A 20,355-nucleotide genomic window follows, 5' to 3' on the forward strand; every position below is an offset into this window, starting at 1 on the left:
CGCTCCCATAAAATGATAAATAGCAATAACACCAACACAAAACTAACATTGTTTTATTTATTTAGTGTAGGAAATACAAATGTGATTTGTTGTTTGTAACTATGGTAACGTCTGCCCCGAGACCGCGACGCGAGCACCGCCTCCAATGCACAAAATGCTTCCACTAAAGAGAAGGCGGCAGCCGCGCGGCGATTCCACCCCAGATAGCAAAATTTGTCTGGCCCACCTCTGGGCCACAACCTTGCTTCACTTCTGGCCCAGTTCTGGCTGGGTCCCCGGCCCAAAACTGGCACACACACTGAAAACCAACTCAAACAATTTCCTCCGGCCCAGATGCGGCCCACGCCCTGTAAAATGACTCTTATTCATTGACGTGGCCCAGATCTGGCCCGCATACTGTAGAGTGACTTCTATTATTTTATGTGGCCCAGGTCTGGCCCAGACACTTTAAGCCAGATCTGGCTGAGACTCGGCTTGGTCCCCGGGCCGAATGTGGCCCAGAAACTGCTAAATGTAATTCAGCAGTAAAACACAAATACAACCATTTAAAAACATTAAAAAGGCTTTAATTATAAAATTACCAAATACTTTAAATATACATGAACAAATGCACTACAGTATAAACATTCACACTTTTTAAACCACAAAGTAACAAGTAAATTATATTTACTGCATATATATATATATATATATATATATATATATATATATATAAAAATGAAGAGTTCATTTGCAGAAACAGATAACTTCGTTTTTAACAATTTTAAAAAATCATGTTTTTTCATTGTGCATTCCAATTAATCTCAATCAAACTGCATGCAGGTTATTTTGATTAGGTAAAGAATAACTAATAAATACTAGCTAACTAACACAATAAAACAAAAACATGATAACAAAAAACAAAATATTTAAAAACGGAGTTATCCGTTTTTGCAAATAAACTTCATATATAAAACATTGTGTGTCATAATTCAGTTCAGTTCTTATCAAATGGTGTCAGTGCAGTCAAGTCAATAATATTGCTGAATATTAGGTGTCTTCAACCAAGCAAGACAAAAGGCAACAGTGACAAGGAACCCAAACCCAAACAAGACCCGCTCAGTCAGGAAACAGTCTCGTCTGGCCAAACTAATGAACGTGGTGTGATTATTCCAGGCTGCATCACAAGTCAGATTGTGGATTGATATCATTCAGAATATTTCGTCCAACTTCTTCTGCATGAGGAAACATCACGCCAGCAGGTGAAGCTGGTAAAAGGGTCTGCGCAGAGGGCTTGTCTGGTTCTCGTAGTCTTTGCTGAGGATCTGTGCTGAGGCCATCAGTGAGGTCCTCTAGCTGACATGGTCTCCGCTGACAGTCAGGGATGTGTTGTGGTCGTTCCTGGTGCAGGTCCACCGTCTGGTCTGGATCAGCTGATTATTGTAACCTAGGGATAAGGGTGAGACAGTATATAAGCAACTAATATAAGCAATGATGTCATTCTTCTTACAAATTAACATGTACATTAGATATTATAGGAAGTGTTGCTGCTTACCCTAATTGGTGCAGCATAAAAATCCTTTAAGAGATTTGAATTATAGAAATGTGATAGTGTGTCATGTGTATGGAAGGTTAAAGAGATGGTCTTTTAAACTCACAGAGTGTGTCTGCCTCCTGAAGTACTCACTTTTGATCAGCTGGAGCCACCTCTTCATAGTCCCCTTGACCTCCATTTCAGCAGCATTAGCTTGAAAGTTTTTTTCCAAATTGCAGCCTTGAAATATGTACAAATATATATTGTAAGGTAATTATTTAATCTTAAACATTAGAGCTTTTTACAATCATTAGGACGAGAGCCAGAATTCGCACCTTATATGTTTGATGAATGTTCATGCAGCAGCTCAGAATTTCTGTAAAAAAATAAAATAAATAAATGTCAGATTACATATATATAGTGTTCAGATTAAACTTTTAAATTTGTTTGCTCATAATAATCCCCACCACAGTAAAATAAGTATGATTTTAATCACATCACACGGCATATCTATGCTTCAGAAGTTTTCATTCACTCTAAAAACTGAACCTGCTGAAGTGCAGCAGACAGATTAGGCCTCCATTCAAGAACAAAAGATGATGCACTTACATTTTACGGCTTTCTCTTACGTATCTATAGTGTTTTTCTCTGTCAGAGCTGCCCACACGGCAGTGTTACCACAAAATAAATATTATTATTAAATTCAGATTGCACATATTGAATTATCTTAGCAGGTGTAATGCTACTATAGCGTGCTCAGTTTGACTTACAAACAAATGACTCATTTGAATGGTTCAGTGAATCGAATCAGAGAGTCACCGTATAGATGTTTATGGCTCCAGCAGCGGTCCGACTCCTTTGATTCAATAGCAATCACTCGTTGAAAAGACGAATCGAATGAATTCTAGCAAACAAAATGGAATTTAACTCATTAAAATTTAATTACCTTACATTATCGTGCACTGGATACAGCTCATCGGTTTTTCATATTAAAAAAAATTACATATGGTTTTCCTAAAGAGACCGCGCCTGACAGTTAGGCCTAACGTTACTCATCAACACTCAATATATCCGGACCGAATGATTTTTCTGACGCTATTATCATCGCCATAAACCTAACAGAAACCATCTAAAACTATACTCCTCCTGGCATTTAAACATCAAACAACACTAGATCGATCATTAAATAACTTAATTTACCTTTTGCAGCTGAAGTATTCCTCTTGAGACCTGTGCCCGCGAAATCTCCTCAGGATTAACCGCCAAATCTCTCTCTCAGGCGGATCTTCATTCTAGCAGCGCCGCCGGAGACAAAACCAGCTCGGGCCGAAGGTAGATACACACAACTACACCAAGTGCGGACCTGCCCTGCAGCGTACAACAGCTTTCAGCCGAGATCGGCCCAGAGAGAAAAAGCCGTCTGTCAACCAGAAGTGTTTTGTAGAGTCGGTAGCGGCTCTGGCCCATTATCTTCTCACCGGCGTCGTGACTGAGCCGACAGTGCCGCATTTCAGCCAGAATCGGCCCGAGTGTGCTTGCTATGTGGGACCGCTTGCGGCGTCCCGTGTGAAAGGGCCTTAAATGTTACCTCCGATTGAGTGACTCATTACAGAAACCTAACGAGTAGTAAAGAGAAGCTCACCTGTGTCTATCTAGTCATGAAGATGTACATATATTTCAACTTCAGCAGGCTATTTTTACAGCTAACGTTACGTGAGAGTGAACTGGGCCAAAATACAAAAAGTTAAACATTCAATGTGATGTTAAAGGAAGATGTGAATAGTTTCTAGAAATAAAAATTCCAGAAATTAAGTCCAGCCACTATCAATCACAACAATTACAGATGATTAAGCATATACATCGTCAGTTTGTTGTTTTACACACATGCACACAGACATTATTTCATACTTGTGAGATGCATAAGAAATCTTTAGACACGTAACACAAACCATAATCCATAACAACAAAAGACAATACTTTATTTAACCTTTTATGATAAGAAGTGTGCGTTGCAAACGCGAGCATTTCTGACGATAGTTTCTGTCCAGTCCGCTCGTTTTATCTCGTTTAACCACAGCTGTCGTCGGTTTTTTGTCTGGGAGTGGCAGCAGGTATGCGTTAAAATTTCAAATTGGAGCCTGTACTACATAGATTCTTGCATCCAACATCACAACAAGATGATATTTTAAGCTCCTTATGTAGCCGAATCTGCGCTGGTTTGAATGGGCCGCCTCCAGTTTCCCTTTGTTTTGCCTCCAGCTAGCGCGGTGACGTAATCGTGACGTCGGCGCAAAAAGGGTCTATTAAACTTCTTTAACTTGAGCAAACGCTGCTAATACACATATACATTTGTTAATAAAATGAAAACATGCATGTTTTAAAGCTAGTGAATAAAAGCAAGCGATCCACCCGCATGCCTCTGCTCAATGGCGGTGCCTGAATCAGCTGTGATCTGCGTCTCGGGCCGATGACGTCACTTCCAGGGAGGCATGCCCAGGCCTGTTGGACACGCCCCCGTCCCCTGACTCCACCCCCATGTCAAAACAGCGCCACAAAGTGAGACGCAGAAAGCGTGAAGCAAGCTCAAACTTGACTGAAACGCAAAATAAAAGCTGCATTGCAAATAAATTAGTAGATATGGCCATGGAAAATATGTATTGCAAAATCATTGCTTTTGCTCTGTTTCATTTATATTTTGCAATTCTTTATTTTTGTTTGCAAAACTTATTTTCTTTTTGCAATACTTCATTTTCTTTTGCAATTCTTTATTTTTCTTTGCAAAACTTATTTTCTTCTTGCAATACTTCATTTTCTTTGCAAAACTTATTTTCTTTTGCATATATATGCGGCATTAAATTGACTCCATAGATCTGACACATATTCGATGTTCTCCCAACTCTTTACAGTCATTTAAGACTTTATAACTCATTTAAGACGTATACGTTTACGATGTAACTCGCCAAAACCGCATACTTTGACATAATTGTGTGTTTTCGTCCGCTGAAGCGCTACTGGAAGCGGCTTTGCGTATGCGTACAGCCGAACAGCCGAACACGCAGCCTTTCTAACTATATACTGCACTGCACCGTTTCCTATGTGTTATGTGTCGGGTCATGAAGAATAAAGAAAAGTTAATCTTCCGAAATGAAGCAGCAAAATCTTCTCAGGTAAAAGTTATTAGAACCGTGTCTAGGGACAAGCTGGCCATCACATTGCTCTGACGTATCAGCCCGTTTGTATTATTATTTGATTCGCTCTTGTCGCTTATGACAGAACAGCTAAACGCGTTGACCTTGTCTTTGGAAAATATTATTTTATTCGCTTATGTCAGAAACAGCGAATCTCTTTAAAACTGGCTGTTGTTTTCACTACATTGCATTGTAATATTTCATAAAAGTTGTACCCGCCAACTGACTGGCGAGTGTTAATTTTAGGCCCTGTTTACGAATGTACAGAAATGTCTGTTCTCTCACATCAGTCACAATGAGGAAAGAGTTATGTTTTTATGTTTAGTTTTCTTTTCTTTTTTTTCTCTATTCCTTACATATATACATTTTATTGATAAACAATACAGGTATGTCACTCAAATATTTACAGTACAATATATATTATTTGAAGCAGTACTACAAACAACAGTGTTGTACAAACATGGTGACACTGTATATTATGCTCCCCTTCAGTTATGAAATTGATGCAGTTATGTTCTGCATTGTGTTTACATGGTTTTATAAATTAACACTAAAATACAACAATAAAGCAGACTTGAACATTTCTTGAACAGAATTGACATCGCTACATGTTAACAATTGCAACATTATATATCAGATTACAAAACTGAATAAATAAATAAACAAGCATATAATAACAGACTAGTGAGTAGATGAGTTTACCTGTTCGAGTAACAAAGTAACAATCAATAATGCAAACTTCATCGACAAAGAGGCAAATCCAAATTCTGCTGTAAAGCAGCTCTATAAGACAATAGTGTCATTAGAAGACAATAGTGTTAGTACCACTCTTCTGTCAAATGCTTAAAAGTGTACAAATTGGAGACTGGGTGGTGCAATGCTGACAAAACGGCTTTCTGCAAGAAAGCAAAAACATTCAGCAAAAAGAGCATAAAAAGCAGAGCTGTAAGTCTAGCTCTCACTACCTAATTTTCATCCATGTTAAATTCAGTATGTCATCTAGGCTGACTAAGTTCTATAAATGAATAAAATTAGAATATGAAACTGAAAAATATTGTCAGATGAAAAGTATCCATTTTCACCCTCTCATAGCAATAGACACATTTTTACTCTTGCAACTGTCTTTCTTGTCGACACTCTTGTAATTTATGGGAATAAATAAAATTCAATGCACCAAAATTCAGGCCCTGATGTAAGATCAGACAGCTGGATCTTGTACATAGATTGAAGATCATCTTCAAATGAGGACAGGCGCATACACTACATTATCTTCCTCTTTAACTTTCTGTAAAAAAAAAACAAGAATCACATAGCATATAATAAAAAAAATGTTTTAAGTAAAACATTCTTTTTTGAAGTCTGGGGTTAAATGTGTGTAAGAATTACAGAACCTCAGACACTTTGAACTTCTGAGATGGACAACACCAACACGGTGTATTAACATACAGACATCTGTCTCCACATCCCACTGAGAGAAAATGCAGGAAAACGCCTCTCTCACATATGCATCAGTGCATTTTCAACCCCTTCCTTCCCTCACCCATCCTTCCCTTCACTCAACTCACTCAGAATGGTCAATAGTGGAATATAATGTTCTACATTAATGCAAGTGATATTAACAGTCATGTTTGGTATCATTTGAATTGTCTCAGGGCAACTGGTACAATGGTCTTATTCTTATAAGAAGTAAACTAAAAGGTAATACAGATCCTAAGAGTTTAGAGAGATTTTGCATACTGTAGAGGGCAGGTCAGTTTCAAGTGGTTTCCATGCAAAATTACCTTTTGTCCCAAAAGGTGTTAACTCGTCAATGCAAATTCCAATCGTTAGCTCCTGTCTCCATCTCGGGGATGTTGGTCTTGTTCTGGGGTACTTAAGGAAGTGTTGCAAAAGGATCGGGCGATCTGTAGCCAGAAGCCCGTAGTGTGGTGTCTCTATACTTCACACTATGTATTTCTATAAAGTCAGGTATGCATCTTTTACTCGTAGATTTATCTTTGAGAATTCGATGTTTTGTATTGATATGATCTGATATCTCTGAATTGGCTATGTAATTGACATAATACATATTTACCTGACTGATAATAAATTGTTACATTTGATCTTATTCTGTTTTACTCTGTAATTATTGACTCTAGTAGAATATGTTGTATCCTTGTTAGAGACATGAGCACCTGAATGAACGAGTAAATATAAAGTAAAGAGTCACCAGAATAATCAAATATCAGAAGAATACTAATTAGAAATAGACAAACAACCAATTTGCATTTCAACCTAAATTCGATGTTATAATAAAATGGAGTCAGATTAGATATTAAAATGGAGTCAGATTAGATATTAAAATGGAGTCAGATTTGAAGTTAACCTAGACTGAACAATTTTGCGCTGAAAAGGCCGAGCAGCGCAGGAAACCTTCACCCACGATTGGATACCGTCCTTGGACCAAATTTGTGGACCTTACAGTGGTGACCAACCTCCGTGATCTCCCTACCTAGGCGGTGGCGTCTTTCCAGCAATTTTGGTTTCATTCACACCGAGGATATGAGGCTTGAGCTCCTTCTTCCCTGTCTACAACTGCTGTGGTAAGTTCGTTCCTTTTATTTTTAGAAGAGTCAGGGAAAGCTTTTTGCATCTCACATATAGACATTTTAGAACGGGTCGACATACCCATTGTTAGACCGGAGACCGTAGAAATCCGGTGGGAAGAAAACTAGCTGGGAAACATGACTTTTCAGGGACAGTACAGCGCCAGTGTAGATCAGGAGATCATGGAAATTCAAGCCTTACAAATAAAAGACACCCTCCTTCGTTTAAACGATAAAGGATTAAACCTTAAGTGGAAAAACAACGAAATCATATCTTGGTTTTTGGCGAAGGAGAAAAATTGGCATCTAAATCAAAATATAAAAAAACAACAGCTGCCATCGTCTACTTGCTTAGGAAAAACGACCTAGAAACATTAGCCGAAAATGAACGCATGATAGAGAGTATCAAAGAAATCGAGAAAGCACGTTCGGATGAATTACAAAAGCTTAGAGCACAGGTCGAGGCGTTTATATACGAAAGACAAGGTTGGGCAAGAAAAAGTGAAAACATGGCAAGAAAAATAGATGCGCTCCAAAAGAAACTCAAAGCCGGCAATAATTATATATCAGCCCTTGAAGACTGCTGTGATAATGCAGGCTTCCCGGTGGCTGCAGTAAAGAAAGCAGCACTGGATGAAACTTTTGATTCTGAGGAAAACAGTGATAGCGATGATGATGATGATGTTGCTGCGTTAGGAGTCGGACACGGAGAGAAACTCGTAACCGAGCTCCCGTTCAGAGACATGAAGAACGAAATCAGCGAAGTCCGATCAAAGCAAGAGCAAAACCCAGCGAAAGACCACCCAAATCAATCAGAGTCGCTGTACTAAAAACCATGACTAACGCTAACGATGAAATAACCACAATTAGCCGTCCATTAACATGCGAAGAGTGTACAAAACACAAACAAATCGTGGGAATGATGCCCAAAGAGGGCCATTCCAACCCTACTGGGAAACACTGATGTTACAGGCTACAGTGTTTAAACTAGAAACTAGAGATGTGTGGCAAATAGCACTCCTTACGATCCCTGAAGAACTAAGATCGAAACTAAGCCCAGAGATGAAATCCGGTGACATAATCAAACGAAATAATAATGAAACCGACGAAAGTATCTATGAACGATTAAAACAAGCATTGCTAGATATGAGGGACCAACGACCGCGGATTGGAGCAGGATACTAGAAATTAAACAGGGAAGCAATGAACCGTTTGAAACATACGCTGAACGTCTGTGGGTGACATACAAAGAACATTCCGGTCTAGAAACTGCAAGCCGTGATCACGAACCGTTATTACAACTCATAAAGAACAATGCTGGCACTCCAGTCCAAAATGCATTGTCAAGCGGAGTAGATCCGTCCGAAAACACGTTCAGAACGATAGTAGATTGGGGTTCGAGGATAGAAAACAGATGGAAATCAAAGGCCCTCAATATTGCATCTGCACAGGGGTTAACAGAAGAGAAAAGCACAAATTATTCTAACAGAAATGGGGCTGAAAAGCATGTCCACTTCTTGGAAGAGGTGACTTGCTGTGATGACTCTAGAACTCTTAGTTCAGGAAAGCATGTGCCACTGCTCAAGATAGCGTGCCAGTTTCAGTTCTTAAGGTGATGCAGCACAATAATGGCACAGAGTCATGTACCAGAATGCATGGTGTAAGAGAAGCATTAGGGAGTCATGAAAAACCTCAAACTTCAGGAGAACACAGCAGACAACCCTATGGCAAAGACAGCAGGTTTTGTAGTTCCTGTCACAAAATAGGCCATACAGAAGAAAAATGTTGGGCACTGGGAAGGAGTAGACCTCCACCTTATTTTCTGAAACATAGGAAATCACTTTCTAAAGGCAAAGATCAATTGTTTACATGTAACAAGTCATCCTCAGGTAAAACTCTTAGTGAGTTAACTGCATTGCTCACACAAGGCTTCCAGATACTGACTTCACTTGCTAGTGGGTTAGCAGCTTAATAGCGATGAGTTTAATATGTAAATATCCCAATTTCAATGATCCTGTTTTATTTTCAAATTTGTAATTGTGCTAAACACAATGTGCATATAACACACATCATAGATGTTTGTGCTACTACATGTACACATAGACTAGTTGAGTTTATTCTTTAAAAACACATGACTGCTTTACTGTAAGTGTGCGAAAAACACTTAGGTTTAAGGTTGTAGATGCTACATGCATACTAGACCGTGTGTCTTCTGTGAAATTGGAATAACTGTTATACTGGAATTACATAGCAATTTTAAGTTGCATGTGTGTCTATCTATGTTAAATTTGTTTGTCTCCTGAGTGGTACACTCTGCTATTTTCCATAGCTGCAGTTAAACCAGGTACAGGAGCATAGAATTGCTATATGGCCACAGAATGTTTTCACAATTGTCTTAACAATGAAAATGACCAGCAAGACCAAATGAAATAAATAGGCCTTGGAAACGTAAAACAATGACTGTGCATTGCATCAGCTCTGAACCTGCTCAAACTCCTCAACACCTTTTTCATATTCAAATGAATTAACACGTGAATGCAATTTGTGACAACTTAGATCTTGTTGCAGATTGATATGCTACCCAGTGCCAAGAGGGAGGAGATGTGTCTTCATTTTAATAGTGTGGCACAAGCGATAGCAAACCAATTCATTCTTCGCTGGGTAACACCAACCAAAAATTAATCTGATCAGAAGGACTGATTAGCATTAATATTCCACAGTTAAACACCAACTGATTTTCTAAATTTACTAGAAAAAATAATGAAAGGGAGGTGAAAAATACTCAAAATTAACTGGGTTCTCTCAGTATTTGTTTCTGTCTCAGGTTGACCACTGCAATTCCTTGAAAGTGAGATACCAGGAAAGCACCTGATTCCAGCTACATCAAACCAGGACAGCGGAATTGTCAGAATATAACCTGAAATTGCGAGAGATGGGTGCAACGACTCTTCAAGAGGCCATTCACACTTCACAATAGTACATTACCACACAAATCTCTACATGGCCTTCCGGATTAGCACCGAACTAAATTTTGCAACACAGATTGTTAGAGATTAGACTCCACCCATCTCCCAGACATGAGCACAGAGCACACACATTTGCATCATCACCTCATCTATACTAACCAGTCTGAACACTACGCATCACAGAAGACAGTGATGGCTTAGATTTCAAATATGGTACTCCACTAAAGACCTATTGTCCATCTTCACACTAACAGAACAACATAGCTTCACACACATAGGACAGTAGAGCTAATCCCATGATGACAATCTAAAGAAAGACACATAATAATTGCTATTTACAACCGTCATCTCATGGGAAGCACCTAATATACATATGCATGATTACCGTCACAAATCGATGATGTTAAATTATGAACAAGGCAAATCTGCCATGAAAATTCAAAAGGTTATTGGGATGTCTTGGCAAACCAGAGGGCCCGCTGGTTTCCCAACAGATCACTAATAACAGAAACATTATCAAAATGATTAAACATGGAGTGCGGACACTTCTGTTGATCAGCTACAAAATGTACAATTTGACTATGGCATCGAATGTGACTTAGCTTGCATGACACACACACACAAACACACACACACACACACACACACACACACACTATTACAAGGGATCCAGGATCTCCGTTCTTGTATAAAACCTAAGCACACTTTAGATCACTACCTTGAAATCTTAGGTGACTTGCATTGGAGAACTATATATGTCTATACCTTTGTAATTGGGATTGAATATTTAATATTATTATTATTGTCATGTTTTAATGATGCATACCAACTTTATAAATATGTAAGTTACACTGACTTTTTGCTACTTTTCATTTGAGCCACTCAGACCAAGCATTCTTTAATTCCACTACCATTAAAATCCATCAGAGTGGTAGTGAGGAATTGGCTATTTTAAAATGGGACCACCTTATGAAATGAGACCTCAAAAGACACCTGAGACCCAACGTACCATTTGCACTTGTTGACATGAACCTACCGTATGTTTTTTGCTTTGTTATAAGTTCTTGTACCAAATCTCACAGCTTTCTTCTCATTTTCAATGACATAAAGTTCATCATTGTTCAATCGTGAAGTCATTAAGATGCTGTTTAAATGTCTCACACAAAGCAGTGTGTAACCAGCGAGAACCCTTCACCTGTTGGAGTCTGCCCAGCAATCTGTACAATTGGAGGTGACAAGATTCAACAAAAGAGGCAAGAAAGTCCTAGGGAAGGTGTCACTAGAGACAGAAGTTTCTCCATGATGGAACGACTCGTCAAGCAATAAAAGGCCTGGATTGATTCAATGAACTATGCACACGGGTTGTCCTCAACCAGACATATGAAAACCTGAACCCATTCATCCACCTGCTGAATTCAAGCTACATGCACCTGCTGAGACTGGTGTACACAAAGGCCTTTCTAAAGGCCTCTACAACTGCAAATACTACATCACAAGGACCACAAGTGTCTGACAAGTGACCTCTTTGGGAATCATATGGAATTGACCCACGTGGTCAAAGGGAGGAAACTGTAAGAATTACAGAACCTCAGACACTTTGAACTTCTGAGATGGACAACACCAACACGGTGTATTAACATACAGACATCTGTCTCCACATCCCACTGAGAGAAAATGCAGGAAAACGCCTCTCTCACATATGCATCAGTGCATTTTCAACCCCTTCCTTCCCTCACCCATCCTTCCCTTCACTCAACTCACTCAGAATGGTCAATAGTGGAATATAATGTTCTACATTAATGCAAGTGATATTAACAGTCATGTTTGGTATCATTTGAATTGTCTCAGGGCAACTGGTACAATGGTCTTATTCTTATAAGAAGTAAACTAAAAGGTAATACAGATCCTAAGAGTTTAGAGAGATTTTGCATACTGTCGAGGGCAGGTCAGTTTCAAGTGGTTTCCATGCAAAATTACCTTTTGTCCCAAAAGGTGTTAACTCGTCAATGCAAATTCCAATCGTTAGCTCCTGTCTCCATCTCGGGGATGTTGGTCTTGTTCTGGGGTACTTAAGGAAGTGTTGCAAAAGGATCGGGCGATCTGTAGCCAGAAGCCCGTAGTGTGGTGTCTCTATACTTCACACTATGTATTTCTATAAAGTCAGGTATGCATCTTTTACTCGTAGATTTATCTTTGAGAATTCGATGTTTTGTATTGATATGATCTGATATCTCTGAATTGGCTATGTAATTGACATAATACATATTTACCTGACTGATAATAAATTGTTACATTTGATCTTATTCTGTTTTACTCTGTAATTATTGACTCTAGTAGAATATGTTGTATCCTTGTTAGAGACATGAGCACCTGAATGAACGAGTAAATATAAAGTAAAGAGTCACCAGAATAATCAAATATCAGAAGAATACTAATTAGAAATAGACAAACAACCAATTTGCATTTCAACCTAAATTCGATGTTATAATAAAATGGAGTCAGATTAGATATTAAAATGGAGTCAGATTAGATATTAAAATGGAGTCAGATTTGAAGTTAACCTAGACTGAACAATTTTGCGCGCTGAAAAGGCCGAACGCGCAGGAAACCTTCACCCACGATTGGATACCGTCCTTGGACCAAATTTGTGGACCTTACATGTGCTTTCAGTGTTATTAAAAAAAAAAGAGAGAGAGAGAGAGAGAGAGAGAAACAGCATTCATCATAAACTTAATCTATATCAGTAGTATTGTTTTACACTGGACTTAAAATTGTAGAAAAATTATTATTTTAAAAGTAAAGGCATTTCTTAAAACCAAATATTGACATTTTGTAATATCACAATGAACATAGGCAATGTTCATGTCAATGTATATATGACAAACTCTGGGCCCAATATTGTATTAATATAATATTAATATTTCTTCAAGTGTGCAGCAGCAGTTGAGAACCACTGATCGTCTGACAAAATATGTCACTGACTAAGGTGATTGTCACACTTTGGCTTTGTCCAAATACCCACACTTGCGGTTTTGTTCACTTAAGAGTGCGTGTGCAAGTCTGTCCCATGTCTTCAAAATTCCAAATTGCAGTGGCCTTAACGGATGCTAAATCCACACTATATAACGCTCCGGAGCGGTATTCGAGGCTAAGCGTATCCCATCATGCATCATGTTCTGGATATAAATCGTGGGACTTTTTGCAGAGATCTCGTGAGAGGTCACGGAAACCTTTCCAATGTAAGTTAAATATTAATATAATAATTAGATATTACATATAATTTGGTAGAAAAACAGTGTTTTTACGTTTTACTGGAGCAGAGATGAGTAGTGGTGATATTTATTTTGTACAACATTTGCAACTGCTTTTTATCACTTAATTAGAAGTACCACTAATTAAATTAAATTATGTCATGTTATAGGGACTACTGAACAGACATTTAGAAGCTGATTTTAAAATGCAAAGTATTTTAAATTAAAATTAAAATGCACTTACATTTTTACAACACTATAAGTGTGTCCCATCAGGTAGTGAAAAGTTCAACACACACTTGTGGTCTTCATCCTAAATTGAAGATTTCGGCCAAATACAGGAAATAAGTCATTTAAGTAGTCAAGTGGTCAAGTGCAAAGACTGCAAGTGTGGGTATTTGGACAAAGCCTTTCATTCCACATGGACTTTTGTTTTCAGTCAGCACCATTTAAGCTAGCCCTTAGTTAGCTTGTTGTTATGGACACTCATTAGTTTCAAATGTGCACTATCAATCATCTTGTTATCACCTCATTTGATCATGTATTTAAGTCCCACTGTTTCAGTTCTTGTTTGTTAGATCTCATATCTACAGCATGTTGCGGTGCTTACTTCTCTGATGGATTTACCCTGTTTGGATTATTAAAGACTTCTTCGTTTATTTATTCAAGCCAAGTGTGACCGTACTGGAAATGCTCCTTTATGTGATTTATTAAAGGTTACACTTTACTTGAAGGGGTGTGCATAAGACTGACATAACACCTTCATAATCATGACATGACACATGTCATAAATATGAAGGTTTTTTATACGTTATGACAACTGTCATTAAGTGTCATTCGCTCAATTATGTAATTTTTAATGCAAAGATGACATTGTTTGAGATGTCTTTGTTATGGGCTAGGGTTAGGGGTAAAGGTAGGGGTAGGGTTAGGTTAGGGTTAGGTCAAATAATGTCATCTTTGCATTAAAAATGTATAATTGTAAGTTATACAGTTGGTGTCCAAAAAACTGGCCTGGAATGTATCAAACGATCCATAAGTCAATGAGTTCAAAACTAATATTGCTCTCTACTCATCTAAAGCATTTGAACAGTGATGTCATCAGTGGACACAGGAAATATCCCCAATGCCTCGTGTTGAGAGATTGCAGACAAAAACAAGCACAGGCAAATCTAACTCCCTGATGAATTGATACAGAGACACAACATTTAAAAGGAATAAATGTTCTTACTGCTTTCTGTGCTTTTCTTTTGTAGAACGTTGGCTCGGCGTAAGTGATCTCTTCCTCACGAGTCTCAACTGTTTGAACAGTATTGACAGATGGATTAAAATAACAAAATCTTAAGTATCTTAGTTTTTCATATATGTATTATTATTATTGGGCCTTAAATGCCATTTTAAAATGTCATTCATTTAATTTGACCTTTATAACTGTTTCTTTCTCGCACACAATTACAGAGAGAGTCTTAGAAATTGCCTGTCCCAATAAACTACACATTATTTTGGACTATTAATCGACAATTAATCAAGTTATAATATGTTTTTTTAAATAAAAAAATAACACTTGCCTTTTTGATCCGTTTTTGTGCATTTCTTACGGATCCAGAAGATCACGACTGCAGCTACAATCAACAGAGATCCAGCAGCAGCAGAAATCAACACTATGTACAGTACGGGACCCTGATCTGTAATGGACAAAATTTTATTTGTCTGTTTGATCCACAACAAACACTATGAAACCTCACCACAATATAACTTGATAGATCAGCTCAGTTAATCAATGTTAATATCAGCACCAACACACCTGAACATGTGTGACAGAGTTGACTGATGTCCAGGTGTCTGGTCTGGCTGCTGATGGGATTGTTGAGCACACAGCTGTAGGTGTTTTTATCCTGATATTCCACCTCCAGAGGTAGAGAGAGACTGATGCTGAGATCAGACACACTGATGCTGGACAATAAACTGTTTCCTTTGTACCAGGAGAGAGTCACATGACCCACATTCACCACTGAACACAACAATGAACAATATGATGATGATGATGCTGGTAATGATGAAGAACAGTCTCTGGTAATGTTAGGAACAGGCAGATGAGCTGCAAAACATGAGAGAAAAGAGAAAAATGTGAATAATGGTGTCTGTCATAAAAACATAAAAAAATGTTTAACCATTTTGCATAAATTAGTTAAAAAAATTAGCTTCTACTCACCATAGACAGAAACAGTGAATGTTTTTGATGATTTTTTAGCTCCACTTATCTTTACTTCATAGAGTCCAGTATGTTGAGTTGTGATGTTCATGATGGTCAGAGATCCAGTTTGATTGTCCAGCTTCAGTCTGTCTCTGAATCTCCCATCAGGACCATCAGATGTAGAGAAGATTCCAGAAGCTCTACTGATTTCAGCTATCAGAGATGGTTCATCTCTAAATTTCCACAGTATATCATCATCTTCATGTATTTCAGTAACATCAATGTTTAGTGTGACAGAATCTCCCTCCATCACTGACACTGAATCACCGAAAACACCTGAGGAACATGAAGAGATTTTGTCAAAATTTATAAAGCCTTTTTGTTGGCTTACAAAGGCTGCAGTCAGTTGTAGTTTGTAAATTTAAAATGTGAACTGAAGAACATCCAGAACAGAAGCACAGTGACATCTATTTTTAACAGATGTGTGAGCAATGCGTTTTAAATGTACCTGCTGTAGAGCAAAATAAATGTTTCAAAACCTGTTAATTGCACCTCGAAATGTAAGTTTAACTCTTAATTTTTATGTGGGATATTTTCATCCGTACATCAAATGAGCTTCATAAAGTCAGGTGTATAAAATGTATTTATAACTTACCAGTCAGACTCCACCAGCACAAAAAGAACATGTGAAACATTTCCTTCAGTGGTTTTGTGTCTGATCTAAAAGACTATCCACTAAAAAAGAAACACTCGAGCTAGTGTGAACCTCCCCCAGCAGAGTTTGACCCTCCGTATGCACACGCACATGCTCTCTGAACGTGGGTTAAGATTATATTTATAGAATGATCTCCTGGCTCTTATTAAGACTTTAACTGTTGTTGATATTGGAAAACTATCTTCATCAAATGGAATACATTGTTATAATTTAACAATGATAGTTTTTGAAAAGTATGTCTGACTGTGTTAAATAGTAAAAGAGTGTACCATTGTGTAATTTTGGATTTAATCCTGAAATCAAATATTTTGGATTTTAAAATGGTTTTATAATCAATCAGTTGTTGAGAATTTTAAAAGCAGTCTGCAATCTCTCATTGCCAGTCTTACTGAAGTGTGAAACGAGCAGTTCAACATCCGAGTCAAACTGAAACTGCGGTCAGTTCTTCAGAAACATGGTGTGAACTATTGGGTGGATAAACAGCTTTTGCAGGAAAGTGGCCATTTTTTATGTGTTTAGTTTGTGGGTTAAGGGCTTCTTCCTGTCCTGCTGTTGTGAACCTCATAGTCTCACTTCCTTCCTGCACAGAACAGCTTTAAAATGAAATAAAATGAATCCAGCAATGCTGATATTTGAAAAGTAATCATAGGTCATAGATGAAAGATGATTCTTACCCCTCATGCATCATTGCTAAAATACAGACTGACAGCTGATTATGAATCAATGCTATATAAAAAATAAAGACAGTTTAAGGTAGTGCATAGATTGTATTATTCCAAAGTTAGACTAAATAAAATATACAATATTTATCCAATATGTGATAGATGTAAAGTGACAGAGGGCTCCCTATCGCATCTGTTCTGGTTTTGTCCTAACCTGTTTGATTTTTGGAGTAGGATGTTTGACTTTTTTTTAAAAAACGTTTTTGAAAAGGTTGTGAAGCTTGATCCCATTCTAGCAATTTTGAGGACTTCTGAGGTACTGAACACTTTTTCAAGCTCTCAACAGCAATCATTGTTATTGGGTATGGTCCTTGCTAAAAAAAGATAATACTTTTAAACTGGAAATCTTCAGATGCCCCCTTTTTTTCAAAACCTGGTTGTCTGAGTTGTTCCATGTTATTCGAATGGAAGGTAGCCTACCCTATACATTTAATGGAGCCCAAATTACATTGTTGATTCCAAACTGTATGGCAATCCTTCCAAGCCTGTCTAATTCTGTCTGATTTCCTCAAGCCTGTCTAATCTACTTTTATGTAAAACTCTTCCTGCTGTATTCCAACAATCTATGTTAGCCCATTCCACCCCTTGTTTTTTTTTTGTATTGTATTCTGTTGTATTCTATTGTTTAATATTTTGTTCTGTATGTCATTACAAAAAGCTTAAAATAAAAAATATATAATTATTATTATTAAAATGAAGAAAAAAAATTATGGGATCATGGGCTCTATTTTAACGATCAAAGCACATGGTCTAAAGCGCAAGGCGCAGGTGCACTTAGGGCCTTTACGAATCCACTTTTGCTAGTATAACGACAGGAAAAACGGTCGGCGCTCCCGGCTCATGGTCTAAAAGGGTTGTCCCTATTCTCTTAATGAGTAATGGGTGTGTTTTTGGGCATAACGTGCAATAAACCAATCAGAGTCTCATCTCTCAATCCCATGGTGGATTCGCTATTTAAACGGCTGAATTTTAAGGCACACACACTGAACACGTCTCCAGAGAGCAAACGGATCTGCTCATGCGTGAGCAAATAGGTAGGGTAGTTCTGAAACACGCAATGGCTATCCATTATGACATTAGACATTTTTATATTTATGTAGCCGACACAATAATATCATTTTACACTGTAATCATTTAATTTTTAATATTTGACATGTTTGTGAGCTGCTGCACGTCCCTGTGCGCAATGTTGGGAAGGTTACTTTGGAAATGTAATAGGTTACAGATTGCAAGTTACCCTACTTAAAATAAGTAGTGTAACTTTTCAATTACTTTATTAAAGTAATGTAACTGATTACATTTGATTCATTTTTTATTACTTTTCTAAATTTCTAATGTTTTCAACTGTTAATCATTTTCAAATATGTAAAGCAGATGTCACGTGTCTGCCTGTCCCCGTTTTTCTTATTTGGTCTGGTTCCGTTTCTCGTTTGTTAATTATCATTTCCCCACCTGAGTTTGATTATCTTGTTTGCTCTTTTGTTCCTGTCTGTTTGAAAGTCCTTAGTTCTCCCCTTGCGTTTGTCCGATCTTAAGTTAATAAAGTGGGAAAAGCGTGTTGAAGCCGTTTCGTTCTCCTGCCTTTCTTTTATATTAATTTACATTGATTCCACAACCATGCACCCGTAACAGCAGAAAGGGTTAACCTTGCAGTATGTGCTCAACACTGATTACTGTCAGACTTTCGAAATCTTTCGTCACTTGAATTAAGATTATAATATTTTAATATTATAGAAGACATTGGATGCAAAATATCTTTATTTACATATAAACGTATCTTACCAATGTGTGGACACAACCACCCTACAATGATAAAAAAAAAAATAAAATAAAAAAAAAATAATAATAATAATAAAGAAAACTCCTTTTTTTAATCCCCAAAAAACCTAAACAGTCTCAATTATCAAGCCATTTTGATTTTGGAGTGAATACCAGCACTCTCTTCCACCTTCAGTACCAAGACAGAGGTGAGACCCTTGAGCAAGGCACCGAACCCCCAACTGCTCCCCGGGCACCGCAGCATAAATGGCTGCCCATTGCTCTGGGTGTGTGTGTGTGTGTGTGTGTTCACTACTGTGTGTGTGCACTTGGATGAGTTAAATGCAGAGCACAAATTCCGAGTATGGGTCACCATATCTGACCACACGTCACTTCACTTTCACTAAATGCGTTTATGTCTGGCTGCGCAAATCATTTTACTCCATACTGCTTTCTGAATGAGGGACAATTCAAGGCAGGATTTGTTAAAAAGTTAAAACTCAAGGATGGATCAGTACCCATTGTTCATGATCCAGCTGCACCTCCAGAAGAAGTAAGTCTCACACTTTATATTTTTTATGATTATTGGTGAATCGCCTTTGCTCTTCCACAGAAGAGAGAGGCTGGGTGAGCAGAGCTCATTAGCATATAAAGACTTTACTTTAAAATCATTCTGAGGTTAAATACAGATTTAAAATCATAATAATAAATAGTTTAATAGCTATGATACTTTTTTTTTTTTTTTTTTTCAAATCTTTGCATAGCTATGACAGGATACACTGAAATCTAACAATGCCTTGGAAAAAACTGTTAATCTTAAAAAATTAAGCATATACATAAACCCATAAAGGAAATACATATAAGAGTTATCGGATACGCATGTTATAAACTTCTGAAACATTGGTGTTTCATATTTTAGAGCAGTCACTGCAATTTATGAAATAAATCAATTAAATCTGTGCGTGGGAGTGTGTGAAACAAAATCAGATGTAACCCCCTTTGTAATCCTTAACATTTTCAAAAGTACCTGTAATTTAATTACACACTTTTTCTTAGTAACTGTAACTAATTACAATTACGCTTATTTTGTAATTAAATTATGTAATTCTGTTACATGTAACTACTTACTCCCCAACACTGCCTGTGTGTAATAAGCAAAGTGAACGCTCGTTGTGAACCTGCCCAGAGGTGCATTTTCTACTAACGCGCTCTATAAAAAAAAAAAAAAAATATTGCGCCATTGACTTTAGACTAGGTTTGAGTTGGTCTATGGTGCAGTCTATTTTCACTTCCTCAAAATAGCAACGCGCCAACAATGCACCTAAACACACCTCTTTTTTAGACCAGCACACCCATGGATGCACAAATGGGTGCAAATGCATTTGCTATTTAAACAACTTGTAGGATGGGAAAATGAGAACTGCTTAGGGCTGAAACTAGCAAAAACACTTGTGCCGCTCCTT

General features: G+C 37.6%; 1 protein-coding gene and 1 long non-coding RNA gene across 3 annotated transcripts; both read right to left on the reverse strand.

Moving 5' to 3' along the window:
- Window positions 1-1,150: 1,150 nt before the first annotated feature.
- Window positions 1,151-2,316, reverse strand: LOC131530335 (uncharacterized). Of its 2 annotated transcripts, none has more exons than XR_009268362.1 (3): window positions 1,849-2,316; window positions 1,667-1,753; window positions 1,151-1,426 (listed from the first exon to the last, which is right to left on the reverse strand). It is a non-coding gene; the product is annotated as an uncharacterized LOC131530335 (long non-coding RNA). The 2 variants fall into 2 exon arrangements; XR_009268363.1 differs by having other exon boundaries at window positions 1,638-1,753.
- Window positions 2,317-11,830: 9,514 nt separating this feature from the next.
- LOC131531092 (natural killer cell receptor 2B4-like) lies at window positions 11,831-16,418 on the reverse strand. Its single transcript, XM_058761637.1, has 6 exons — window positions 16,353-16,418; window positions 15,716-16,033; window positions 15,308-15,601; window positions 15,072-15,188; window positions 14,735-14,802; window positions 11,831-11,857 (listed from the first exon to the last, which is right to left on the reverse strand). The coding sequence occupies exons 1-6, from the start codon at window positions 16,390-16,392 to the stop codon at window positions 11,831-11,833; spliced, it is 864 nt and encodes a 287-aa protein (XP_058617620.1). The 5' UTR covers window positions 16,393-16,418.
- Between the last annotated feature and the right edge of the window lie 3,937 nt (window positions 16,419-20,355).

This window comes from Onychostoma macrolepis, chromosome 22, assembly GCF_012432095.1.
Source record: "Onychostoma macrolepis isolate SWU-2019 chromosome 22, ASM1243209v1, whole genome shotgun sequence".
Lineage (NCBI taxonomy): Eukaryota > Metazoa > Chordata > Actinopteri > Cypriniformes > Cyprinidae > Onychostoma > Onychostoma macrolepis.